The sequence below is a fragment of the Moschus berezovskii genome, chromosome 17 (assembly GCF_049115385.1).
Source record: "Moschus berezovskii isolate FMDL1 chromosome 17, NW_MosBer_1.0, whole genome shotgun sequence".
Classification (NCBI taxonomy): domain Eukaryota; kingdom Metazoa; phylum Chordata; class Mammalia; order Artiodactyla; family Moschidae; genus Moschus; species Moschus berezovskii.
In genome coordinates, this window is record NC_142476.1 from 25,133,175 (window position 1) to 25,153,355 (window position 20,181).

The 20,181-nt window shown below is 38.9% G+C and overlaps 1 protein-coding gene across 6 annotated transcripts in view; it reads right to left on the minus strand.

The window, feature by feature from the left end:
* Positions 1-20,181, minus strand: part of HMCN1 (hemicentin 1) — a 540,326-nt gene that overhangs the window by 269,346 nt on the left and 250,799 nt on the right. For 5 of the 6 annotated variants that reach the window (XM_055419093.2, XM_055419092.2, XM_055419094.2 and 2 more), the window contains exons 12-15: positions 12,457-12,598; positions 10,855-10,982; positions 7,706-7,819; positions 1,853-2,011 (exon numbers count right to left, since the gene is read on the minus strand). In XM_055419093.2, coding sequence (XP_055275068.2) covers positions 1,853-2,011; positions 7,706-7,819; positions 10,855-10,982; positions 12,457-12,598 — 543 coding nt within the window. Of the gene's footprint in view, positions 1-1,852; positions 2,012-7,705; positions 7,820-10,854; positions 10,983-12,449; positions 12,599-20,181 lie in introns of all 6 variants that reach the window. The other variant, XM_055419096.2, reaches the window with a different exon arrangement.

The window sequence follows — 20,181 nt, forward strand, 5'->3', positions numbered from 1 at the left end:
TTCTCCAATGTGTGAAAGTGAAAAGTGAAAGTGAAGTCGCTCAGTTGTGTCCGACCCTTAGCGACCCCACGGACTGCAGCCTACCAGGCTCCTCCATCCATGGGATTCTCCAGGCAAGAGTACTGGAGTGGCTTGCCATTGCCTTCTCCGCCTCTAGAGCTAGACGACTCTAAAAGAATGTTGGGTTAACAAAAAATATCCATGCAGGGAAGAGGGAGAAGCAAAACTGGAAAATGTTGAGAAGTGAAACTCTGTACTTTGTATATTTCTTAAAAACAAGAATTCTGTATCTGATCACCCCCTTCATTTGGGCCTTATATTGGGTTGGCCAAAAAGTTCGTTTGAGTTTTTCTGAACACTGGTAGATGGGTTGGCCAACCCAGTATTTCTAAAAGCATTTCTTGTATCTTACACTGTGCTGATAGACTTAGAGACCTTCAACTCAGAGATTCCAATCTTATTTCCAAAGCACTTCTCTCAGTAACCACAAGGTTTAGTCATGGTTCAAACACATCTTGCTGTGCCCCAGACAGATTCTACAGTGATCTTTGTGGCCATATCCAGCTTTGTTGATTCTACCCAAAGGGCATAATCACCAAGAATGCACAGTGTTCACCAGAAAGCCCAGGGGCATGGGGATCATAGAAGATCCCAAGAGGAAAAACATTTAGTTTATACAAAACAAAATACTAAGCTTAGAGGGACATGATTTTCATTTAAAGAACTAAGACGGTAGAACTAAAATGTTCTGCTACTTTATTCAAAATAAAAAGTGCACTTTCTTTATAGTTCTTAGCCTTTAAAAAAATACAGCTTTGGCTTGAAAATCAACATGCATAAATTAAAATGCAATTTAATGAAATGTCATATTTTATAAATTTAAGTGATGCAACCATATGACTTATCTGTTAAAATTAAGCTGCTGGGTTCTTTCTTGTATGAAACAAGCTCTGTTTTATTTCATGTGTTAACCATAACTGTGTAATTTTATTTTTCAAGACGCATGAGATGGAGAGACAAAGAAGGGAGGACCAAACTCCTTGAGTAATTTGACTGAAGTTGTCATGCACACGCTGCATCATTCCCATTGTAATTGATGTTTATTTGTAGTTCATGCTTTGTTCTTATACACAAAGGAGTCACTGCTAGTGAATTTTTTTTTAAAAAAAAAAAAAGGAAGAGGACAATCTGCTACCTTTTCTGTCATCAACATTTCCAAATTATGATCGAGGGCCAAAGTCTAATTTTCGGCCTTCAGATGTTAATACTTAGGAATTTGCTGTCCAAATGGATGACTCCTGATAGGAAAATGTTTGGCAAACAGATGAGAGACTCTGAAGCCTATAGTCTCTGAAATCAAACAACCTGGGTTCAAACAACCAGGCCATCCCTCCATAGCTCTTGAGCTGGTCAATTTGCTTAGACTTTTTAAAGTTTCCATTTCCTTACCTATGTAGTGGGGAAAATTATAGTATATTCCTCTTAAGACTGTCAGAAGGGTTTAATGATATAATGCATACACATGCATATATATATTCACTGTTCTTAGCATAGTGCATGGTAAATAGAAAAAAAAGCTTTGTAGGGTTTAATGATATAATGCATACATATATATATATATACATACACACACACACATATATATATACACACTGTTTTAGTACAGTGCTTGGTAAATAGAAAAAAAAGACTTGGTAAATATTAACTACATTATATTAATAATATGAAATGCTAACTCTAATTTTGCCATTCTGACAATATTTCTACTAACTGTTTCAAAGCTGTGAGTATGACAAAATTCCAGGTCAATTTCAAAACAAACTTGTCTATCAGAGCCAGGATGCTTACTTACAGCCAACATCCAGAGTTATCCTGCCAGTTGCTCTTCCAGCATCATTGACAGCAACACACGTGTAATCACCAGCATCCAAATCTTGAGTTTCTTGAATCTTCAAAAGTCCCAAGAGAGGGTCAATAATGAGGAATGTTGAGGGCTTCAGCTCAAGATCCCCTAAGTAAGAATGATGGGGAGAACATTATACAGTTAAGGGTTTCAACAGTGTGCTACTGATCTGACTGCAAAACTTCTGAAGAAAACTGATGGTAAAGTTTTTACATCCAAGTGTCTGGCACAATGCAGACACTTAAACAATGCTTATGCAATGGAAAGAAGGAAATGTTTCTTGGTAATGAGCTGATTCAGGCCTACATAATTCCACAGGCTGGCCTATAACCAAAATTCAGGCTCTAAATGAATTATGTGCAAATATTTCCTACTGTATGTGTGCCTAAATGAGAACAAACTCTTTGAAGCTATGTTAGGAGAAAGAGTAGAATAAAGAGTGGAAGCTATCACCAAGGCTGTGAAAATGGAAAAGGAAGATGAAGATCAAAACAAAATTTCTACCATCTTTGTAACAGGATGAATTTCAATTACCCAGGAAATACTTTGGAGACTATGGGTGTTCTTAGTTTGGCTAAATGCCCAGGTTTCTAGTTTGCTTAATGTTCTCAGTCAGATTTTGTCCAGTGAGAGGTTTAAGCTGCCTGAGGGGGTTCTAAGAATGGCTAAGGAACCACAGCTGGGAGAGCATAGGAAGGAGTTTGTTGAAAGAAAAAGAATGGATGAAGAACTCCTGGAAATGGCCGGAGAGGAGTGTTGTTGTATTAATCTCCTAGGATACCTCTACTAAATCTGTATTATACATCAAAGTTCTTTAAGTCAGAGTTACAGGGTTTTGGGAAGAAGCAGGTATGGAATAAATGAGTGGAGGATGGAACCAGATAGTGAGTTTGACCTCAGTGTGAGGGTAGAATAACCCAAGAAAGATGACATGTCTGGGTTGCCTATCCCTGTAACACCTCAGATCCTCTAAGAACCATTTCTATTTGAGGGCAGGCAATGCCTCAACAAATCTGTAAGTTGAGTTAGCCTATCTTTAGGCTTCCTTTCCTCCAGGGTTTTTCCTTACCTAAAAATGAAATTAAACAGGAAGACAAGTATCATAAAAAAAATACCCAGTACTGGATACCCGGTTCGATCCCTGGGTTGGGAAGATCTTCTGGAGAAGGGAACAACAACCTACTCCAGTATTCTTGCCTGGAGAATTCCAGGGACAGAGGAGCCTGACAGAGGCTACAATCCATGGGATCGTAAAGAGCTGGGCACAACTAAGCAACAAACACTTACTTACTGATGTTTAAATGACAGCTTAGTGTTCCTACCTCTTTTGCTTCTTTTTTGTAAAGGGCGATGTCAAACTTTTTGTGGGGATCCTAAAAAATTCCAGGAGGTTTAAAGGCCATTGCTCTAGGGTTTCACAGCATGCCAGATGTCAAGTCTCCAAAATGCCATTTACTGGCTTAGCCATATGTCTTGGGACTGAGGACTGCAGAAGTAACTCCCTTAACTTTTTAAACTAATTTTTATTGGAGTACAACTGATTTACAATGTTGTGCTGGTTTCTGCTATACAGCAAAGTGAATCATTTACACATATACACATAGCCACTCTTTTTCAAATTCTTTTCCCATATAGGTCATTACAGGGTATTGAGAAAGGCTCCCTGTGCTATACAGTAGGTTATTAGTTATCTATTTTATTAATATATACATATATTAATAATAGTACATATATGTCAATCCTAATCTCCCAATTTATGTCATCCCTCTGTTCCCCCTTGGTAACCATAAGCTTGTATTCTACATCTGTTTCCCTTAGCTTTTAACAGGCCTAAACCCTAGAGCTAGTAATTCTCTAGGCCACTATACAAAGCAACAACCAACAGACTTAGGGTGACAAATTCTCATTTTGTTTTCATGATTTGAGGAGGAGAAGAGGTCAAAGAAGCCATAAATTTCAAAACAAAAAAACTACATTAGCAACTGTGAGTGCCAAAAGAAAAGTATTTTTCAGCATTCCAACATTTAAAAACTCAATCATCCTTTTAAGCTGGCTACTGCATACCACGCGAGAATAAGAGAAGCAGCTAAAGCCTTGTCTATGAGCCTCTGGGAAATTTTCATAAGTAAAAGCAGATGATGTTGACATAAACCTTCTTCCCACTAGGGGAGGATGCAATGTGACCAAGCTGTTCATCAAGCATTAAAATGTTTGGACTAAAACTCATTTAGAGTTTTGCATTTTACTTCTCCCTTAGTTTTTCCTGTATATGTCAGAGGACATAACAGGATGAAATAAAAACCTTTTTGCTACCATTATTTTAAAAAATAAGAGTATTTAAAAAATAGCAGTAATGAAACAAAATATAAATTGGAAAACACTGGTTATATCAAGTTTACATACTGATCATATTTTGATAATCTTTCTTGATTTCTACTGAACAATTAGCAATCAAAGTATTGCTATAAAGCCATAAAGAAATACAGAACTTTGAGATGAAGATGAATGAGGGAGTAACTCTTTAATTTTAATATTAGATAAGATTAGAAGAATATTTACATACATTATAGTATATAAATTTTGCTGACATTCTAGGATTTAAAACAATCATTATCCACTAAGGAGGATACTTTCTGCTTTAGTTTAAATTAGATTTTGGCATCTATGGACATAAAGACTTTTAACAGATAATTTATGCATGATATAAGATCCTTTAAACTGTTGAAAGTTCTTTACTGGTTCTCAAAAATGTTTGTCTCAAGACCCTTTTTACACTCTTAAAAATTATCAGGAACTTTAATGAGTTTTTGTTTATGTAGATTATAATTATTTATACTAAGGAAATGGCAATCCACTCTGCTATTCTTGCCTGGAGAAGCCCGTGGACAGAGGAGCCTGGTGGGCTGCTGTCCATGGGGTCGCATAGAGTTGGACACGACTGAAGCAACTTAGCATGCATGCATGCATTGGAGAAGGAAATGTCAACCCAGTCCAGTATTCCTGCCTGGAGAATCCCAGGGACAGAGGAGCCTGGTGGGCTGCAGTCTATGGGGTCATAGAGAGCTGGACACAACTGAAGCGACTTAGCAGCAGCAGCATTTTAGAAAAGAAACTGGAAAGTTTAAAAGCATATGCACTTATTTTCTAGTAACTCATGACATTTTAACATAAATCTATCTTATAAAAAATAATATTTCCCCGAACTAGACAAATTTCGTGAGAAAAGTCGCATTGTTTCACATTTTTGCAAATCTCTAGACTATCTAGCTTAAAAGAAGACTGTTGAATGTTCTTTCTTGCTTCTGCATTCACTCTATTGGTTATCATATGTTACACAGCTCCTAAAACTTCACAAATCACTCATTAGACAATGAGTGTGAAAAAGTCAAATAACAATTTAGTATCATCAGGAAAATAATTTTGATCTCATGAATCTGAAAAGAATTGGTGGGAACCTCCAGGGATTCCCAACTATACTTTAATAACCACCAATCTAAAGAAACCCAACTTCTTTACTATTTTGCCACAAATACTCTTCATACAATATTTTAATAGTGTCCTTGATTCTTTCTTTGAACCCACCTTATGTTACTCGTTTCTAATATTTAAAATTTTGGTGGGCATTTGTATGTGTGAGATTCCTTTTCTCACATGGTCTGAATGAAATACCACTTATCAAAGAATGGTGGCTGCCAAAGGCTGCAGGGCAGGGGAAATGGGAAGTCATTGTTCAACAGGCTTAAAGTTTCAGTCCCACAAGATTAATGAGTTCTAGAGATCTGCTGTACAACAGTGCATAGAGTTAACAATGCTGTACCATCTGTTCAAAAAACAAACTGTTACTTTATTCAATCAGAACTGCCTGAAAAAAAAAAAAAAAAAAGCATGATCAAAAGGTTATTCTTATGGTTAGGGAAAGAACTAATCTTTCACCTTGCAGTTTCCCCAATGTAGGATTTTCCTAATTTTGCTGGTGTCTCTTCCCAACAGAAGTGGACAAGGAAGGTCCAGCTGCCCTCCTACCCCTTTCTATTTTCAAGCCAGTTTGCAAGTAAAAGAGTTTGTCTCCTGGCTTTTCTCTTTATGATCCAGACTCTGCCTAAGGAATAAATTGCCTGCCTATGACTGGGAGAGCCAGTGATCCTAGGGCTCAGGGCAGCTCTATGTGTAGCTGCTAAACAAAATGCATGTCCTCCATAATCATCTGTTAGTGTTTAATGCCCACATGCTAGCTCTGCCAGTGTATAATTTGAACAGAGAAATGAGATAGGATTTACTGGGCCCATTGAACTCCAATGTCTCTAGTCGAGAAGAGAAAGAAATGCATAGTTAATTCTAGAATCTTCCATGTGGTGGCTGCCTGGTTCCCTAACTCCTCATTTAGATCCCAAGGTATCTGTGGGACCAAAACTGACATACAAAGTTATTCAGGACAGTAGCCCCAATTTGAGAGCATAAAAGACTCTTCCTGTGACTCAGCTCTACACAGGCAGAGAAATCAGCAGGTTCCATTAGTTTTTAAAACATTTTTATTTTTAATATAATTGATGACAATTTAAAAAAAAGAACTACCTCTATAACACATTTTTTTCTGGATTTCTTTAAGATGCGAGTTTAAAACTATTATCTATTTCATTTGAAAGTTAAAGATTTAAGCATTTCAAATTAGGAAAATTCATTTTTGTTGACTGAAATAGAACTGAAACCTAATTAAGAAGCAAATCCACAAATGCTTTCCTATCAGAGAAAACACAAAGACTTAAAAATCATTTAACAAGGAAAACTATGAAAAATGGCATTATCTCCTTGTTTCCCTCCCTGTTTCTGATTCATATTATTGAAAGTATTTGCTTTCTGCATAAAGCTTCATGTTCTTTTTCACCTCATGCTCCCCAAGAGTTTGAACCCGAGGTGAATTCACAATTTTGTGATTATGACATCAACCTGTTGCTATGGGAATGTCTGTGATTTAACAAACAGAATCATAACAATAGTGCTTTGTATTGTTTAGCATTTTTCATCTGAAGATTAAAGAGTATTTTGCAAACAGCATCTCAATAATCCTAGCAACCTCCCCTCTCAGGGTGTTTACGGGGATTTTTCTTTCTCATAGACTGGAAAAACTGAGAGAAACAGGAGCAGGACATTCTGCAGAGATAGCCACTGTCAGCATCTGAGCCTGGACCAAGGCCCAAGGGCATTTTCACCAAGGACAAGCAGAACATTATTATTATTTTATTACAGAATCACAGAGGCAGAACCTTTATGTCACAAATAGGGGCAGATAATTTCTATACTTGACATAAACATCTACCACGCATGATAAAGCTGACCACAAAATACATTTGTTTTAAATCACAAATGTTATTCAATTGTAGGCTTTAACACGAGTCTTTATTTGAGCACTTTATAGAAAAGTATCCTGCATAATCTAGGAAACTTCCTAATTGTGAGAGTCTAAGCAAAGTGAACTGAAATCAGAGAAGCTATTTTAAAATGAACTGAGTATTCCTGGACAATTTTCTACAGGAAACAATCCTAAACTAACAAAGAGAATGTTCAGCTGGATTAGCAGAGGAGACGTTTTCCTGCTTTGATTTTCACGGTTCTATAATCCACACCAGATGTCAAATGCTGAAATTCAGAGTGCAGCATGTTGAACTGCCGTCTCTAGTGAGACCATAAACACATTTTATGGGGCTGCTAAGTCACACACCAAAACAAATTTTTAACAAATTATTTTTATCTAAAAGAGAAAGCAATACTAAGTGAATCAGACATGAGCATACTTAAGAAATGTACCTTTGAACCATTTAACTTGAGGTGGAGGAACACCAGAGGTTTTACATTCCATAACTGTTGTATCCCCCAGGGCCACCAAGAGCTCACTCTGAACTACAATCAACTTCGGGGCTTCTGAAAACGACAAACATGCAAACAGTTAAAGCCTAGCACGATGTCACGTGCAACCTGTGTATGTTTACTAAATGAAGCAATTAAAAAAAAACGATCATTATTTATGTGCTTGTGGCCATCTCAGTATTTATATATAGAAATAAACTCTTCTGAAACGGCAACCCACTCCAACATCTTTGCCTGGAAAAATCTCATGGACAGAGGAGCCTGGTGGGCTGCAGTCCATGGGGTCACAAAGAGTTGGGCACGACTGAGCGACTAACACTTAATGTATATGCACAATGATGTGTGTGATAATAGATCCTCTATAAAAACCAAAAGAATATCAGGTGAAAATAATTCTGTTAAAACAGAGTCTAAAAATATAGGATATTAATTGTTGCACGTTTTCTCTGAGATACACATTTTGATATGTGCACAACTGATGCATATTTCAATTAATTGATGCACATTTTCTATGTGACTTTAGGGATATTCATGTCTATCTACAAGAGACAGTTGTTCTTTAAGGTTAAACTTCTTGGGGGGTTCCTCTCTGTAGCTCAGATGGTAAAGAATCTGCCCACAATGGAGGAGACCTAGGTTCAATCCCTGGGTTGGGAAGGTCCCCTGGAAAAGGAAATGGGAACCCACTCCAGTATTCTTGCCTAGAGAATTCCATGGACAGAAGAGCTTGGGGAGTTACAGTCTATGGAATCGAAGAGAGTAGGACATGACTGAGCGACTAACACTTACTTAAGGCTAAACTTTGCACCTGTAAAAAAGCAGTCTCCCACTTTTGACTCTATTTTCCCCTTTGATGTTAAATTCAGACATTCTCTAAGTTTCTTTCCTTAGCTCTGTTTGATTCACCCCTTTGCCTAATGCTTCAGTTTACGCACCCATTTTTTTAAATGAAGTGAACATTTTAGGGCTTTCCAACTTCAACTGAGGTAGTTTTAAACAAAGCCAAGAGTTAACTTCTCAAAGATCATGTTACTACCTGGCTAGAAAACTTCAGTGATTGCATTTCATAATTTCCTAGTCTGGCTTTTGAAACTCATATTGGTGCATGGCTTTTTCTTGAATTTCACCCCCTTTTCACTTCCTGACTTGCCACAGGTATGGAGCTACAGTTGTTTCAAAACGTGCCCTATTCTCTCCCATCTTCCTACTTTTGCTAAAGTTGTTTCCTCTGCCTGACGCCCTTTGTCACAACTCTTTAAATCCCACTCATTCTTCCAGACTGAGCTTAAATCCTGTCTCCTTTGAGAAATGCTTGCAAATTCCCCATCTGGAATTATTAATCTTCCCTCTGCCAGCCTTCCACGTTAGTGCTTGTATGTCTTCCTTATTATATTTCTTTATGTATATCTACTTTCATTATTCACACTCTTGAAAAGTAAGGGCCTCATAATGCACTTTTTTTTTTAAATTTTACACTCCAGAATCTCTAGCATAGCATTTTACATTCTTCGAGTGATTAATAAGTTAAATAAATGGGTGGAATATTTTGGTTTCTTTGTGAATGAACCAAAATTCATTTCTGCAATGTAAATCCCATTCCCAACTGTCTGGGCTCTCTCCACATGGGTGTTCTGTGATTGATTTTCATTGTCATCTCTAAATCTAAGCCTATTTTCCCTTCAAAAACTTATTCACCACCTGCCTTTCTAATTTCTACAAATGAAACCACTCTTCCCAGGCTTTTAGGTTGAGTATTTGTGACACTTTTGTTACCTCCCTCGTCTATACATACCATCTATAATTCTCAGTCTTTAGTATGACTCTCTTATATTCCTTCCTCTCCACTAACAAGTTCACTACCTTACTATGAATTATGGTAAATAAAAATGAAAGAGTGAATTGCTAGTCACTAATTATTTACAATTTACAAACTGAAATTGAGTATGCAATGTCCATGTCCTTTCTTTGTTTAAGAAACGTCAAATTAAAAGAAATATTCTGTTACATATTATATATTATTAGAATATATGATTATGTATTACAATAGATTAGATTACATTATACATGTTAGAATATATTATATTCTACTATATAATGTGATATTATAGAATAGTTGTCACGATATCTTTTTTATTATTATCAGAAAAATAAAATATTTATCTTCAATAAATATTTGGGTTTGGAGGGGAAAAACTGAAGATGAAAAGCAAAAATAATATCTAGATAGTGACAGAAATGTTATAAATATTTAATTATAAATGTTATAAATAATTTCATACATATGCATTTATGTATGAATATATGTGAAGAAAGCTGATCGCCGAAGAATCGATGCTTTTGAACTGTGGTGTTGGAGAAGACTCTTGAGAGTCCCTTATACTGCAAGGAGATCCAACCAGTCCATTCTAAAGGAGATCAATCCTGGATGTTCACTGGAGGGACTGATGCTAAAGCTGAAACTCCAATACTTTGGCCACCTCATGCGATGAGTTGACTCACTGGAAAAGACTCTGATGCTGGGAAAGGTTGGGGGCGGGAGGAGAAGGGGACGACGGAGAATGAGATGGCTGGATGGCATCACCGACTCTGTGGACATGAGTTTGAATGTACTCCGGGAGTTGGTGATGGACAGGGAGGCCTGGCGTGCTGTGATTCATGGGGTCGCGGAGAGTCGGACACGACTGAGCGACTGAACTGAACTGAACTGATATAAATTCAAAAATATACGGACGTAAATGGAAAATGTAAAACAAAAGTTGAGGTAGACTAGGAAGAATACAGAATCTGTTGATTTGTAAGTAAAATATTACAAAGAACAGATCAACCATGGAAGGACAGAACTCTATGGACAATCAGGAACTCTTCCATAATCTGGAATCTTCCTTGATTTCTGTTGACTAATGATGCTATTCATTCCCTGAACTTTAACTTAAATTAGTTAAAATATTTGCTTTAATCAGTGTGTGAGACAAAAAATTATACAACTGGATATGACTCATTCCTAATACTAATTTTTTAAAAAGCACTTTTACATTGCTTGATATGATATTCATCCTATTTGAATCGGCTTTTAAACTGATTATACTTGCCAATGTATCTGAGGGTAGAAGTCTGTTTATCCATTCCAGCTGAATTACTTGCCAGGCAACCATAGATCCCTGCATCTTTGGGAACTGCATTTTTGATAAATAAGTAACCTTCTGAGGTCATCCTATACCTATAGACAAAAAGAAAATAAAATTGAAAAAAATAATAGGATCAAGGAACTATAGCAACTTCCTTCAAATATCTTCAAATACTTTAGAACTATGCTTTTGGTGCTGATTGCAAAAATGATTAATAGCATCACTATGTAAGAAGAAACATTGTAATAATAACAATACATGTGTGTGTGTGAAGTCGCTTCAGTTGTGTCCAACTCTTTGCGACTCCATAGACTGTAGCCTGGCCAGGCTCCTCTCTCCATGGGATTCTCCAGGCAAGAATACTGGAAGGTTGCCATTCCCTTCTCCAGAATAACAACAATAGGTTCCACATATCTAATACTTGCCATGTGCCAAGGCTGATCTAGTACCTTTACATTTATTCATGTTTTAAATGTTCCTAACAATCCAATGAGTTAGATACTACTATTCTGTCTGTTATACAGATGAGCAAAGAAGTTATACAACTTGTCCCAAGTCAGTATCAATAAAGGAAAGAAGCGAAGTTTGCACCCAGGCAATCTTGCTCTGTGTGAACTTCTAAGCTAAACAGTTCCCCAAAATGAAAACCTGAGAGATGCAATGCCTCACGTCTCAAGTGAGTCCCTGATGAGACCAGGAATAGAATTTGGCTCACAGCTAAGCTCGTCTCCTCATGCCAAACCCAGAGTAATGGGAGCTTGGTGGCTAGAAACTTTACTGCTTATGTCCCACGTGTTCAGTACTTTCTTTGAGCATGAGAGGATTCATTTTCTTTTAAAAGCATCCAGCAGAATAAAATACTACAATGAGAAATGTAGTATGAGAGGCAACGGGGAACATGAGTTATGAAGAAAGTCTGCACACAGTTTAATTAGAGCTACTGTTCCATCCTTTGCTTCTGCCTCTCTCTTCCGTCAAATCCCAGGACCAAGACTTTAATGGATGGGTTAAATGCACATCAATTTACCCACAGAAAGTTTATTATCCCCATTTCAGTTATTCATGGGCTTCCCAGGTGGTGCTAGTGGTAAAGAACGTGCCTTCCAATACAGGAGACATAAGAGATACTGGTTCAATTCCTGGGTCAGGAAGATCCCCTGGAGGAAGGGCATGGCAAACCACTCCAATATTCCTGCCTAAAGAATCCCATGAGTAGAGGATCCTGGTGGGCTACAGTCCATAGGGTCACAGAGAGTCAGACACAACTGAAGTGACTTAGCACACAATTATTCATGGTAAAGCAACTGTTACAGTGTTCTGTTTACAAAGCAAAGTGAGGAAACACTCAGTTCTAGCTGTTGAATTCAACACTCAAGAACCTCAAACTCTAAACATCCATCATTTATTATTTTATGGACATTTCCTGGCCTATTGAGAAAATCTAAAGCTGCAGATTTGGGTCAAACCTCCCTTAACCCCAGAGATTTAGTCAGATTAGTTCTGACCAGAAGTTTCATCAACTCCTCTTACTCAGTAAAAACAAAGAACATGATACAAACCCAGTACCTGTGTGAACCCACGATAAACTTATCATTCATGGTCCAGGCGATCTTCGGTTTGGGATAACCTGTTGCAGAACACATTATGGAGACCTCAGATCCACCTGTGAAGGACTGATTTTTGGGCATCACAGTGACTTTGGGCGGTTCTACAGATAAAAAGAAAATACACAGCATGAAATGCCAATGATGTCAGGAGCTTCCTCTATTAGCAGATTTGCAGACTTACAAACATTTATTTATTTTGCACTTCCAGGAGTTTGTTTATAAACAATTACAAAAAAGCTGCAGTTACTCAGCAGATGTGCTCCCCAAGGAATGCAGACCCTGTTTTCCAGCTTTCAGCAGCCCAAGTTGTATGAGACCAGGGTCTGCTCTCCTTACTTCCCCAGAGCCCCTCCTCTCCATGAAAGACTGATGGAGGCTGGGGCTGGGACTCCAAAGCTTGACTCTGTACCCCACAGGCCTGGGGAGGACTGAAGAGGGCTTTATCTCTGGTCATTCGTCCCAAGGTCGTGTAGCTCAGCCCAGCGCTGTGAGCCCACTAGAGCGGCAGGCCTGCTCCTACTCCCAGATCTTGGAGGCATGAGGGTGGGCAAGGCCTTGCCTTCAGAGCTTGGCAAGAGCCTGGCACTCTCTCCTTTGAGGGCACATCAGGAGTCTGGATCTGAGGTCAATGACAGGAAGAGGCCCCCACCTTCCTGCCCCCTGAATGCAAGGAAGAGAGCAGCAGGATTATGAAAGTGATATGAGGTCCTGGGGCGGGGATTCCTCTGTCCATTCTCTAGCCAGGTGGTCCTCATGGCCTGGCGGCAGGTATCCATGACATCAGCCACAGGGAGGCTGCTGGTAGGGGTGGCATTCAGCACCTCCACCTTAATGGTGCCCGAGGCCAAGAGTTTCCTCTTGCAGTTGTAGGAGAAGGTGGACACAGAGGGAAGGGGCAAACGGACTTCGATCACCAGGTAGAAGCTTCCTTTCCCGAAAGGCAGCAGGTCCCTATTGTCACTCCGAGTGCATGTGGAGCAGCACCACACTTTGAGGTTCTCCCTAACCACGTAGTAGACCACGTGGGCCTTCAGGTCCTGGAGCACTGCCGGATGATGATGGAAGAAATGTTCACATATCGAGGGATGGCAAAGTCATTCTGGCTTATACACAATCTGGCTTGAACTTCAGCTAGTGAGAACAGCCTGTCGATGGATTATCAAACATGCATTGTACATCTGCTTTAACCATTAAAGAATGTATTTAAAAAATCAAAATGGAGTAACTGTGGTTCAAATATTCAAAATGGAGACAGGTGGCTGCTGTGGACATGGTTTCAGACAAGCTCCTGCATCACCAAGAACCTGAATCTTCTGAACTGCATCAGACTCAAGGATACCAACAGCTGTTCTCAAAACATCTACTAGCAGTTGCCAGCTGCAACCTTATGGTCTCAAGGTCTCCCCTTGTAACTATGCAACCATCTCGCTCCCCAAACAACCCTTGCTTAATAAGCATCCCTACTTCCTGCCAGTTCCAATTCTAATCTTGACAAACAACTTATGCAACACTGTGGTTTTTGCCTATATAACCCTCCCTCATTTTGTAGTCAGGCAGAACACAATTCAAGTGTTTCTTGAATCTGTGTCTCCAAGGCCACTGTCCTCAGTTTGACTTGAATACAACTCTCTTCTTTTCCTATTATAGACTGCTTACTGATTATCTGCATTAGCAATGAAGATGCCCCAAGGTACATGGTCAGGCCCATGTGCCCTGTGAAGAGCAGCTCCTGCTTGGCAACACTTGGGAAGGTCTTCCTTGAGACCCACCATGCCCATGATGTTCTAGTGGTTAGATATAATGACACAGAAGTGGTCCACCTCCAGCTTCTGGTGGCCCTTTCTCTCAAAGTGAATGGGAATATATACTTGAATATATATATACACACACATATATACACACTTGAACATATATACTTGAAGGACTGGATGCACCACCTGATGATACATTCTCTACTACCTGACCATGTTGACCTAGCAGGCAGGCAGGTGACCATGGCCACAGTGATGACCATGAAGCAGAGCAGGCAGTACAAAGGTGATCCTGGCTTAGAACTTGGCCCATGCAGCTCAGCTGCACAAGCAGCAACAGCTGTAGCAGTGTGCAGTCAGCCACAGCAAGAGCTCCATGGCCAAGGCGGAACTGGGACCACACATGTATAGGGTGCCCTTGAAGCCTCGATGACACTGGCCTTAGGTTTCCCCTCCAGGCTCTGGCTGGGAAAGAGCTCTTAGGGTACTCTCCATCAGGGACCTGGCCCCATCAGTGCAGGAGAGACACTGAAAACAACGAAAGCACGACAGGTAAATTGCTTTTGAGTGTAAAATGAATCTGATCCAAATGCTTCAGTGTCTCCACTGGTTACTATGGGGACCCTTGCTACTCTGCTTCAACTAGCTGACCACTGGCTTCCACCTGTTTGTCTGGAACTTCAATATAAACCTGTTTTTAGGTAAGGTCTCCAGACAGAGCCTTTTGCCTCTTTCTATATAGTGAACACATGCTTGTTCACTTGTCCTGACAGCAGCCTGCTTTGTTTGAATTGTTCTTTCCCTTTTTAATAAATTTTTATAAATTTTGCTGAAGTTGAGGCCATGTCTTTCATATTATTCCATATTCCAATATACTCCACAATATTTAACATCCCTTTCATGCTGTTCAGTGACTTGTAAATAACAGAGACTTAAAACCATTGAGGGAACACAGGTCATTCCTAAACTCTAACTTGGTTCTTAGAATTGTTATGCCTGCCAGCCTCTCAAGATCCGGCTATACTGATCATCTGCCTCATACCCACGTATTCATAACAGCTCAGCTTAACAGAAAATATCCATTATTCAAAGTGCATATTACATTCTACTTCTGTGGCAGAAAAAAAACCTTCAAAAATGAAGCATTAAATCAGAAATTTATTATCTAAAAGGATACAAGAATTCTCTGGGGTAACTGAGATGCTGATAAGGCTGGTCTAATCAATTACATGTTTTATATCTATACTACTTCAGAGTAAGAATTAATCATCAACAAAGGTATCATCAAAGAAATATTTAATGATCGCCTTTAATGGCAACCCACTCCAATATTCTTGCCTGGAGAATCCCACGGATGGAGGAGCCTGGTGGGCTACAGTCCATGGGGTCGCAAAGAGTTGGACACGACTGAGCGACTTCATTTCACTTCACTTCTCTTTAAAGCCCACTTATTTTTTTTTAATTTTATTGAAGTATAATTGACTTAAAATATTATATTAATTTCAGGTGTATAACATTATTATTTTTATAGTTAGGCACCACACAAAATTGTTATATTACTAACTAAATCCCCTGTGCTGTACATTATATCCCTGTGACTTATTTATTTTATAACTGGTAGTTTAAATAATTTACTTTGTGTAAATATGCCCCACTCAATAAGATAAAAATTCATTTGTACGATGTCTGAAATAGATGTCATGAGTATTAACAAAAATAAATTAATTCAATAATATGATTTTTGCACAATTATTATGTTCCAGGCTCCATGCTAACTTACAGGGATACACTGATGAGCCAAACAGACAGGGTGTCAGTTTTCCACTTAACCAGGTTTTTACTACAAATGATTTTGAGAATTCAGTTAATCAGTTAGATCTGGATATATTTGCGATGCATCTTAATAATAAGTTAGTCTGCAAATTGTGGTTTGGTTTCACCAAGAAATGCTAGCCTGAGGAATCCCTATACATTTGAAAGAGATACAAATGGTGCCATGGGCAGCTATACCATGGAACAAATCTAATTAGTGCCTAATTGCTAGCAGCTTCTAATCACTCACTCCCCTTTTTTTCCTGTTTATATTGTGTTTTTCAAATAATTTTGTCTTTGAAGTTAATGCTTAAGGGTTTTTCTGGCCAGCAGACTTGGTTGATAGCTAATACTATCCTATGGTTTCCTCCTAGTGAAGAGAGGGCTAGAGAAACGTGTGAGGTCAAGGGCAGACTAGCCATTGCCAGTAAGTCCAAATTGTGATTCCATCTGGAGTCCATCAATTATGAAATGCTGGAGTACTACACATGTTGTGGGAGAGCTGTAGACAATCTTCAGGGGAAGAAGTGGAAAAAAATGAACACTTGTTTCTCTTTGGAATTTTTTGAATACCCACATTTACTCCCACCTTCCCAAAATAAAAGGTTTCTTATATCTGCCTCATTTTGACATAGGATTGCCTGAAAGACTCAGCAGCTCCTGGGATTTCTGGCTAAACACGACGCCTTCCAGTGGCCTCTGCCAGAACTGGCTTGGCATCCATCCCAGCAAGAATCCCACTGGTAGGCTCTATAGTTCAGATATCAAAGTGAAAATAAATGTCAGTCACCCAAACCAGGATGTAGTGAGCTAAGAGGTCATTTCTCCAATAAAGCCTGGATATAGGGTGCTGATCAGGGTCATGAAGTAAGTCTGTGTGCAACATACAGATGGGATAACATCATCCCACAGAAGGTGAGAAATTTACCACTGCCTGGAAAGAATATTTCTGCTGACAATAAGAAAATCAGAAAGAATATGAACAAACATAAGCACGCATAACTGCATTTTGACCAAATAACTGCTGAATAAAAATGATCAGAATGATTCAGCTTTTACTTCATCAGGTTAAGTAAGGATGTACTCTATATCCAGGTTTTATTGGAGAAATGACCCCTTAGCTCTCTACATCTTGGTTTGAGTAACTGACATTTATTTTCACTTTGACATCCGAGCTACAGAGCCTATCAGTGGGATTCTTGCTAGGAGAGATTGGCTCTCTCAACATAATTATTTCAACTGTTAGACTTTTTTTTTTAATTCCTAGGGGGTAAAAAACTCATCTTGTTTTAATAAGATAGTTCTCATGAAGTAAGAAGAAGTTTAATTCCATCAAAGTCCAGAGTCCAAGTTTAGGCTTTGAGGAGAAGTAAGGAGATCAATCCTGGATGTTCATTGGAGGGACTGATGCTAAAGCTGAAACTGCATTACTTTGGCCACCTCATGCGACGAGTTGACTCACTGGAAAAGACTGATGCTGGGAAAGGTTGGGGGCGGGAGGAGAAGGGGACGACGGAGAATGAGATGGCTGGATGGCATCACCGACTCTGTGGACATGAGTTTGAGTGTACTCCGGGAGTTGGTGATGGACAGGGAGGCCTGGCGTGCTGTGATTCATGGGGTCGCGGAGAGTCGGACACGACTGAGTGACTGAACTGAACTGAACTGAATCCATTATTAGTTGGTTGTCAACCTCATTTCAATACCACAGTCATTATCATCACCACCACTACCACCAGCCATCAGCACCATCATCCTAAATAACAACTTACTGCTCATTAGCCAAAGTGATGGGAATGTGGCACTCTGTTAAGTAACAAGGCATTGATTCATCCTTTATATTTTAACCACAACAAAAGAGAAATATGAAAGTTTTCATAATTCCCTACCAATGACTTTAAAATCTTAAATGTAGATTAGGATACTAGGAATAAAAACTACTACTCTAAGACTTAGGTGTCTTAACATACTATCACTGCTCAAGTTGGCAAAATGCATCTTATGTAAGAAAAGCATGAAAACAGCCACGGCTCTGACTGCAAAGACCAAGGAAGATAAAATCTCAACAAACTCTTAAAAATCTCCAAAATCATCTTCATACACAGGAGGCAAATTTCCTGTTCTTGGTAATTGGGTCTTATTTGTTGATGTTATGCCTCTGGTAGGAAATTATCAAAGACAACACCTTTCTCTTCAAGGTGGTTTAATCAGACACTGGTAATGATTTGAATTACTTAAACAATAATTTAACATATTTTTCACCACTGGTATATCTAGAGTACTTGGGAAAATCTTTCATACTTTCACAAGACAAATACTTATTGAATACCTACTATGTTTCTGACACTCTGTGACCTCAAAGATCTCACCGAATATTGTACACAAAAGTGTATCATATACAATTAGGGCCTAAATCTCTTTCTAGTAGTCAGTTCATTGAAATAGGAAGGAGGGCAGAAGTTACTGAGTAACTGTGTGTCAAGAATCTAACTCCAGACCCAGCATTTGTTTTCCTCAATAACCCTGTGAAGTGTTATTGTCATTTTACAGGTTAAAAAAAAAATAAGACTCAAAATGGTTAATCCATGGTGTCAAAGTCAAAACATGGTGTCGAGTCACAGCTATGGTCTTTCCAGTGGTCATGTATGGATGTGAGAAAGCTGAGCACAGAAGAACTGATGCTTCTGAACTGTGGTGCTGGAGAAGACTCTTGAGAGTCCCTTGGACTGCAAGGAGATCCAACCAGTCCATCCTAAAGGAAGTCAGTCCTGAATATTCACTGGGAAGGACTGGTCCTGAAGCTGAAACTCCAATACTTAGGCCACCTGATGCAAAGAACTGACTCATTTGAAAAGACCCTGATGCTGGGAAAGATTGAAGGCAGGAGGAGAAGGGGACAACAGAGGATGAGATGGTTGGATGGCATCACCTCGATGGAGTTGAGTTTGAGCAAGCTCTGGGAGTTGGTGACGGACAGGGAAGCAGTTCATGAGGTCACAACTGAGTGAATGAAATGAACTGAACTGAATCCATGGCATCTGATATATACTTTAAAGGAGATAATAAAGGTATCTTAATTCATAGGGTTATTGTGGAATTAATATATTGAATATATGAAAAGTGAAAGTGTTAGTTGCTCAGTCATGTCCAGCTTTTTGTAACCCCATGGACTGAAGCCTGCCAGATTCCTCTGTCCGTGGAATTCTTTAGGCAAGAATACTAATGTGGGTAACCATTCTCTTCTCCAGGGGATCTTCCCAACCTAGGAATTGAACCCAGGTCTCCTGCATTGCATGCAGATTCTTTACAATCTGAGCCACAGGAGAAGTCCATTGAACACATGAAACACTTTAAAAACTCCTGACACATAATAGGCTCTCTGTAATTTTTGCTATCATTTATATTTCATTATATGGCAAAGTATAACAAAGAATGATAGAATAAGCACCACAGTATTTAAAATATGTATGTACAAATGTATTATCCAGACATTTACACATGAAACTTGATCACAATTCTTAGGTTTGTGTATAGTATTCAGTTACACATCCCAGTAATAGATAATACTTATCATATGTTACTTGATTCCTCTGAAATTTGAGATGCTTCCCGATTTCAAATTACATTAGAAATTTCAATAAAAATAGACAAATTTAGTTTTACTGAAGAAAAAAGACTAATACCTATGCCACCTGGCACATGCTAAAAAAGAGTTATGATGATGTAACGAGCATATGGTTCTGATAATATCAATTTCAATCTTAGTGAAGTAATTCTGGTCATTAGGGACTTACTTCATCAATCAGCTTGAGAAATATTTCCCTTTTTATTGCAAAATTCTCTCCAGTGACACGGCCTAATTAGTGACAGATATCTGCCCTTTCTTGACATCGCAGAGGAGGAATACTTCTTGTGTTCATACAGACATAGGAGGAGGAAAGGAGGCTTTGTCTGGCCCTTTGAGTTCCATGTGGCAGCACGTGACTGTGGAGGAAAAGTCAGCTCTACAGGGACTGTGCTCAAATTTCATCAGGATGCCTGTGTTCAGCTTCAACAATCTACCTCATAAAGGAGCAGTCAATGGAGTCAACAGAAGATTTTTTCTGCTCCCGAATAAACAG